Here is an 8,408-nt window from a genome sequence, read left to right on the forward strand (position 1 = left end):
GACAAACTGGACACTTTCTTTATAAAATTAGCCGCCAAAATTGTGGCAACCCCTATTACTAGCCTGTTCAACCTCTCTTTCGTAATGTCTGAGATCCCCAGAGATTGGAAAGCTGCCACGGTCATCCCCCTCTTCAAAGGGGGTGACACTCTAGATCCAAACTGTTACAGACCTATATCCATCCTGCCCTGCCTTTCGAAAGTATTTGAAAGCCAAGTTAACAAACAGATCACTGACCATTTCGAATCCCACCGTACCTTCTCCGCTATGCAATCCGGTTTCCGAGCTGGTCATGGGTGCACCTAAGCCACATTCAAGGTCCTAAACGATATTATAACCGCGATCAATAAAAGACAGTACTGCGCAGCCGTCTTCATAGACCTGGCCAAGGCTTTCGACTTTGTCAACCACCGCATTCTTATTGGCAGACTAAATAGCCTTGGTTTCTCAAATGACTGCCTCGACTGGTTCACCAACTACTTCTCAGATAGAGTTCAATGTGTCAAATCGGAGGGACTGTTGTCTGGACCTCTGGCAGTCTCTATGGGGGTTCCACGGGGTTAAATTCTCGGGCCGACTCTATTCTCAGTGTATATCAATGATGTAGTCATAAGTTTAGTATTTGGTCCCATATTCCTTACCTGCAGTGATTACATCAAGCTTGTGATTCTACAAACTTGTTGAATACATTTGCAGTTTGTCTTGGTTGTGTTTTAGATTATGTTTTTCCTAATAGAAACTGAATGGTGAATAATGTCCTGTCATTTTGGAGTCACTTCACTTGTATTGTCAGTAAGAATAGAAGATGTTTCTGAACACTTCTACATTCATGTGGATACTACCATGATTATGAATAATCATGAATGAATCGTGAATGATGATGAATGAGAAAGTTACAGAGGAACAAGGATCATACCCCCTATGTTATTGGTAATGGTGAGAGGTTAGCATGTTTTGTTGTAGCCTCTGTAACTTTCTCACTCATTATTGTTCATGATTCATTCATGATTTTTCTTAATCATGGCATCATCAGGATTCATTTAGTAGTGTTTAGAAACCTGTTATCTACTCACTTAGACAGAAGATTACTCCAGTCATCATCCACCATTCAGTTACTATTGGGCAAAACATAACCCAAAACACAACCAAAACAAACTGCAAATGCAACCAATGAGTTTGGGATCAAATACTAAACTTTTGACTACTTTTATACACTATAAGTGAATTGGTCAGAATACTTATGACTTCTTCAAATGGGGGACTAGATACATAAAGTGCTTTCATTTCTAAATGGTGAAACAGATATGTATTAAAATACACTCAAATAAAAGGTTACATTATATACTGTCACCTCATATGAAACATTTGATCTCAAATCCAAAATGTTGGAGTATAGAGCCATATTTAAAATGTTATCTTCACTATCAAACTAGATATGGTGTGGACTGTATACTCAATACAATCTAAATCTGATACCTCACTGTATGTCTTTTGACTGATAATGCTTTTTAAACTGCTCTGGTCAGTCTACTCAAATATTTGTACTATACATTTTTCTATCTACAAGCAATAGTATGATAATTTCTAATAATGATACATTATTTTATGAGTAGATATGGCAGGTTTCAGCGCACTGATGTATCTGAACATTTTGAAAAAATATACTGCCACAATTTTCACCACCAAAGAATAGCAGTTTGGTTTTAATATGATTTGACTCTTTGCAGGCTGTCAGGCTGTCTAGTCACAGAGGAAGGCTGTGCTTCTCTGGTCTCAGCTCTGAAGTCAAACCCCTCACACCTGAGAGAGCTGGATCTGAGTAACAATGACCTGAAGGATTCAGGAGTGAAGCTGCTCTCTGCTGGACTGGGGAATCCCCACTGTAAACTGGAGACTCTGAGGTCAGTATTCCTGTAGTTGGTCAACAACTGATAACTTGTTCACCAGATCCACATGTGTTTGCCAGGCACACATAGTCCACACCATATGTGTTTGGACAGTGAAGCTTACAGTTTTACATTTGGTGCTATGCTCCAGCATTTTGGATTTGAGATAGAATGTTTCATATTAGGCAACAGTACATAATGTCACCTTTTATTTGAGGTTAATGGTGAGAGGTTAGCTGTTATGTTGTAGCCTCTGTAACTTTCTCATTCATTATTATTCATGATTCATTCATGATTTTTCTTTATCATGGCATCATCAGGATTAATTTAGTAGTGTTTAGAAACATGTTATCTACTCACTTAGACAGAAGATTAATCCAGTCATCATCCACCATTCAGTTACTATTGGGCAAAACATAACCCAAAACACAACCAAAACAAACTGCAAATCCAACCAATGAGTTTACAACCAAATACTCACCTTTTGACTACTTTAATACACTATAAGTGAATTGGTCAGAATACTTATGACTTCTTCAAATGGGGGGACTAGATACATAAAGTGCTTTCATTTCTAAACGGTGAAACAGATATGCATGAAAATACCCTCAAATAAAAGGTGACATTATATACTGTCACCTCATATGAAACATTTGATCTCAAATACAAAATGCTGGAGTATAGAGCCACATTTAAAATGTTAGCTTCACTGTCAAAATAGATATGGTGTGGACTGTATACTCAATACAATCTAAATCTGAAACCTCACTGTCTGTCTTTTGACTGATACTGCTTTTTAAACTGGTCTGGTCAGTCTACTCAAATATTTGTAATATGCATGTTTCTATCTACAAGCAATACTTTGATAATTTGTCATTTCCAATAATGAAACATTATTTTATGAATAGATATGGCAGGTTTCAGGACACTGATGTATCTAAACATTTTGAAAAAATATGCTGCCACTATTTTCACCACCAAAGAATAGCAGTGTGGTTTTAATATGATTTGACTCTTTGCAGGCTGTCACGCTGTCTAGTCACAGAGGAAGGCTGTGCTTCTCTGGTCTCAGCTCTGAAGTCAAACCCCTCACACCTGAGAGAGCTGGACCTGAGCTACAATCACCCAGGAGACTCAGGAGTCAGACTGCTCTCTGCTGGACTGGAGGATCCACACTGCAGACTGGAGAAACTCAAGTATGTAGAGGGTTTATGTCAATGTTCATATCAGACATGTTGGAGTTATCAGGCTAGTTAAGACAATCACTCTGACAACCACTTGGACAAAGTTATATGCTGACCGTGTGTGTGTGTGTGTGTGTGTGTGTGTGTGTGTGTGTGTGTGTGTGTGTGTGTGTGTGTGTGTGTGTGTGTGTGTGTGTGTGTGTGTGTGTGTGTGTGTGTGTGTGTGTGTGTGTGTGTGTGTGTGTGTGTGTGTGTGTGTGTGTGTGTGTGTGTGTGTGTGTGTGTGTGTGTGTGTGTGTGTGTGTGTGTGAGTTCAGGTGTATCCCTCAATGACAGTCTGTTCTTCTGCTTACCGCTACAGTGTGGAACATGGTGGAGAGAACACAATGAAACCTGTACTTAGAAAATGTGAGTGTTGACTGTTGTGAAGAATATGACTAAGAATAAGTCTTAATTCAAGTGAAGTCAAAGTCAAAGACCACCATCATTACTTACTTGGTCATATTAAATATCAGCTGTAGTTCTACAGAAGCACAAATCAGGGACACCAAAGTTTAGAAAGAGTTGCTTTGACAATGTGTGTGTCTGTGTGTGTGTGTGGTGTGTGTTTGTGTTACTTTAGAAATGTGTGTTTGTGTTCATGCATGCATACCGCTGTGTGTGTGTGTGTGTGTGTGTGTGTGTGTGTGTCTGTGTGTGTGTGTGTATTTAATGGGATTAAGTGTGTTTTATATTACCATACAGTATAACATATGACCATTCAACAAGTCTCAAGTTACCTTAACTTCTCCTTTTGATACCTAGAAACATCTACATTAAATGAATTAGTGAAAAGTGAGTTAACATTCTAATGTGAATGATGATGATTTCTAATATTGTGTCTGGTTTCATCCATCAGATGTCTGTGATCTCACACTGGACCCAAACACAGTAAACAGAGTCCTCTCTCTGTCTGAGGAGAACAGAAAGGTGACACATATGGGAGAGAAATGGCATTCGTATCCTGATCACCCAGAGAGATTTCAGGACTATGGACAGGTGCTGAATAGAGAGGGTCTGATTGGGCGCTGTTACTGGGAGGTAGAGTGGAGTGGGGAAAGGGTTGATATAGGAGTGACATATAAAGGAATCAGCAGGAGAGGAGAGGGTAATGACTGTTGGCTTGGATACAATGACAAGTCCTGGAGTCTGCTCTTCACTGACGACAGTTACAGAGCCTGTCACAATAACAATCTCACTACCTTAGACGTCCCCTCCTCCAGCCCCCACAGAGTAGGAGTGTATCTGGACTGGCCAGCCGGCACTCTGTCCTTCTACACAGTCTCCTCTGACACACTGACCCACCTGTACACATTCTACACCACATTCACTGAGACCCTCTATTCAGGGTTTAATGTTTGGTATGACTCCTCTTCAGTGTCCCTGTGTCAGGTGGTCTCTGTGTCAAACACAACATGATGTTTCACTCTGATCATGGTCATGTTCAGTAAGACACACTGGAGCAACAATGTAGAATATCTCTCTAGTGTGTCAACCCCTCTATCCAGGGTGTTATGTTTGGTATGACTCCTCTTCAGTGTCTCTGTGTCAAACACAACATGATGTTTCACTCTAATCATGTGTTTTATGCTTGGTCACAATATGACAATACATGGAGAAACACACCAGTTTGGGCCAGTTTATTCCTGTAAATAATAACCATGGTAACTCTGTGTCTGTCTCTTTCCGTGATCCTGCGCCCTGTGAGAACGGTTCAGATGCACCACACACATACACACTGGACACACACTCACACACACACACACACACACACACACACACACACACACACACACACACACACACACACACACACACACACTGGACACTGGACACACACTGGATACTGGATACTATGATGAGATCCCATTGTCGTGCCATTCATCCGCCGCCATCACCTCATGTTTCAGCATGATAATACACAGCCCCATGTCGCAAGGATCTGTACACAATTCCTGGAAGCTGAGAAAAAACACATTGAGCATGTTTGGGATGCTCTGGATAGACGTGTACGACAGCGTGTTCCAGTTCCGGCCAATATCCAGCAACTTCACAGAGCCATTGAAGATGAGTGGGACAACATTCCACAGGCCACAATCAACAGCCTGATCAACTCTATGCGAAGGAGATGTGTTGCGCTGCATGAGGCAAATGGTGGTCACTCCAGATACTGACTGGTTTTCTGATCCATGACCCTACCTTTTTTTAAAGTGTCTGTGACCAACAGATGCATATCTGTATTCCTGTCAGTCATGTGAAATCCAGAGATTAGGGCCTAATGAATTTAGTATTTCAATTTATATGAACTGTAACTCAGTAAAATCTTAGAAATTGTTGCATGTTGTGTTTATATTTTAGTTCAGTATAATAAAAAATAGCAGTTCTAAATGTTTTATGTTTGACATGATGTTACTAACAATAAGTCATTCCTTCCTTTCACTAAATGTTAGTAACACTAAGTCATTCCATCCTTTCACTAAATGTTAGTAACAATAAGTCATTCCTTCCTTTCACTAAATGTTAGTAACACTAAGTCATTCCATCCTTTCACTAAATGTTAGTAACACTAAGTCATTCCATCCTTTCACTAAATGTTAGTAACACTAAGTCATTCCATCCTTTCACTAAATGTTAGTAACACTAAGTCATTCCATCCTTTCACTAAAGCTTTAAAGTAACGTTTAATTGACAAATGCCTCATGTCCACGTTCTGGATTTTGATGAAAGGAAATCCCATATAGCCTACTGGACAGGACTTTGCTATGGCATCTTCTGTTTGGGTGTCTCAGGTCAGGTGTGAGCCATGATCATAATGTGTCTCTCTGTCTATTTCCAGCCCTGCCATTTCTACCTGTCCTGATCTAGTGTTTCACCCCTGACCTCCTCACACCGTCTCACTGTCCATGTCTGCTTTTAGCTCCCACCTCTACTTCACTGTGTTATAATGGACCTTATGCTTGTTATGTCACCTCTGTAACCAGTTATCAAACATACTGACCTTTCTGACCCTATCCCATGGCCCTACTTTCTACAACTGAACATTTAAAGTCCTCTATGAGTTTTACTTAGTGTCCATTTACTTAATTTTACTTAATATTACTTAATAATTTACTTAATATATTTGCTGTGTATTGGAATAGTGCCGCAGAGTATCATGGGGGTTAGTATGTGTTGAGATGATCACGTTCCAGATAAATGGTTGAACTCTCTCGTCTCATCATTATTGAATTGTTATACAGACGTGGTTATGAAACCCACCAGACATAACAAAAGATTGGTGATGAGTAAGTCTGAATCTACAGGAACTATTCTGTCTGGAAGCAGTGGGTTTTTACAACTGTTTAAAACTGTTATTTTCTGTGGTACAGAATAGGCTAATGTTAGCACAGTGTATTGCTAGCAGAGGCAAGTGCATAGTCCAGCTAGCTAAGAGAGAGAGTTAACATCGTCATGGACGGCAGAAAAGGACTGGAGACGGACATCGGAGTGGGAAAACAACATGATTAAAGGAAATGACATTTATTTAACTGTGAAGACGAACCTTTTAATTAAATCTGCTAAATGAGCGAACTTGAGGAAACGTCAGTGAGTGAAGTGAATGAAGATCACGTGACTGAGGAATATATTACTGTGGTTGAGGACAATACTGAAGTGAGTGACAATCAGGAGCCTATTGAGAAATGAAAAATGGCTGAAATTGTTGGAAACATTGGACAGTTTGATGAAAGTATTGAGCAGTGGAGCTCATATACAGAACGTTTGAATATTTTGTTCTTGCAAATTACATTGATGAGGACAACATTGTGCTTACATGTTTTAGTGTATTGGAGCCAAATACATTTAATTTACTAGGCAGCCTGCTACAGCCAGACTGCAACGTGAACACTGGGAGTCAGGAAGCAAGTACAGGAAGTTAATTTAATAATACATAGAACAAAACAAGAAACAGGAGTAGCGTACAGACATGAAGCCCTGAAACAGAATCAATAACGCCTGGGGAAGGAACCAAAGGGAGTGACTGATATAGGGGAGGTAATCAGGAAGGTGATGGAGTCCAGGTGAGTCTGATTGGTCGCAGGGGGCGTAACGATGGTGACAGGTGTGCATAATAATGAGCAGACTGGTGACCTGGAACGCCGGAGAGGGAGTATACGGGACACAGACAGAACAGGTAATAAGACGTGTGGGGATATTGTGGAGATACTTCAGTAGAATTTACCTGGTCCTGACTTCAATTAAACTCTGTCTGGGAAACCGCCCCTCAGTCTCTCATCTACTCTGAGCTCAGATGGGGAAACATCAGAAGAGTTTCATTCCAAAACGCTATATATCCATTTTCAGAAATGTTGGTATATTAGCCTTTATTGTTCAATGACAGGCATGTATTTCTTTAAAATCTATAATTTGATGCTTTCATTTCAGAAAGACAAATAATCAAATATATGTCTGCCTCACTCTCAGAGAAATAAGTAGTACTGCTAGGTTTTACACAGTCAAATGTAAAAAATAACTACATTTTTAATAAAGAACTGTACAAATATAATATTTGTGAAATCAATACTTAAAAAATGTTTTAAAAAAAACAGTAATATGATATTTGTATTTAAAACCTTACATTTGACATTTTAGTCATTTAGCAGATGGTCTCATCCAGGATCCGGTTTCCCAAAAGCATCTTAAGGCTAAGTTCATCGCTAGAACCTTTGTAGGAGCATCGTTAAATCTCTGAGCAGTTCCCCAAAACCATCGTTATTAACGTTACACTGGAAAACGCTTGTAATCTAACGCCTGCCTCAGACCATTCATACTCGTAGAACAGGTAAATCTCAGGGGTTAAAGCAAAAAAATATATCCTTACGTCGACCTCAGATTGATTGTCTTGTGCTAAATTAATCTCGCCTTTCACGTAAACAAGTCATGACCGTCATGCTTTTACGAAAAGAGGATCATTTTTTGTAAATGTATTAAACTGCAAATTTGACCAATTCCAGTCCCCTTGCTTAGGGTTCCCAGGGTGCTCCTGGGGAAACTTCTTGAGAAGCTCAGTTCTAATAAGCTCAATTCTGGTGACAAGAAAAAGGCCGTGCTACTCCAGAATCTATGAAAATACAATGATGCTGACACCATCTAAAATATCATTTCCACCTCCATGAATGAGCCCAATAAGATATTGGTAAAGATGATGTTAAATTATTTTAACATATTGAACCATATATCCTATATGCATGGTCTATTATCAGATGTTAAATTATTTTAACATATTGAACCATATAGCCTGTATGCATGGTCTAATATCAGA

General features: G+C 39.5%; 1 protein-coding gene across 1 annotated transcript; it reads left to right on the forward strand.

The window, feature by feature from the left end:
• Positions 1 to 292: 292 nt before the first annotated feature.
• On the forward strand, positions 293 to 4,528 carry LOC311119658 (stonustoxin subunit beta-like; the record flags this gene model as incomplete). The annotated part of the gene is made up of 5 exons (XM_084194329.1): positions 293 to 318; positions 1,728 to 1,901; positions 2,909 to 3,082; positions 3,432 to 3,478; positions 3,969 to 4,528. The coding sequence occupies 5 exons, from the start codon at positions 293 to 295 to the stop codon at positions 4,526 to 4,528; spliced, it is 981 nt and encodes a 326-aa protein (XP_084050455.1).
• Between the last annotated feature and the right edge of the window lie 3,880 nt (positions 4,529 to 8,408).

Source organism: Coregonus lavaretus (assembly GCF_964263955.1).
Source record: "Coregonus lavaretus genome assembly, contig: HAP1_SCAFFOLD_1090, whole genome shotgun sequence".
Lineage (NCBI taxonomy): Eukaryota > Metazoa > Chordata > Actinopteri > Salmoniformes > Salmonidae > Coregonus > Coregonus lavaretus.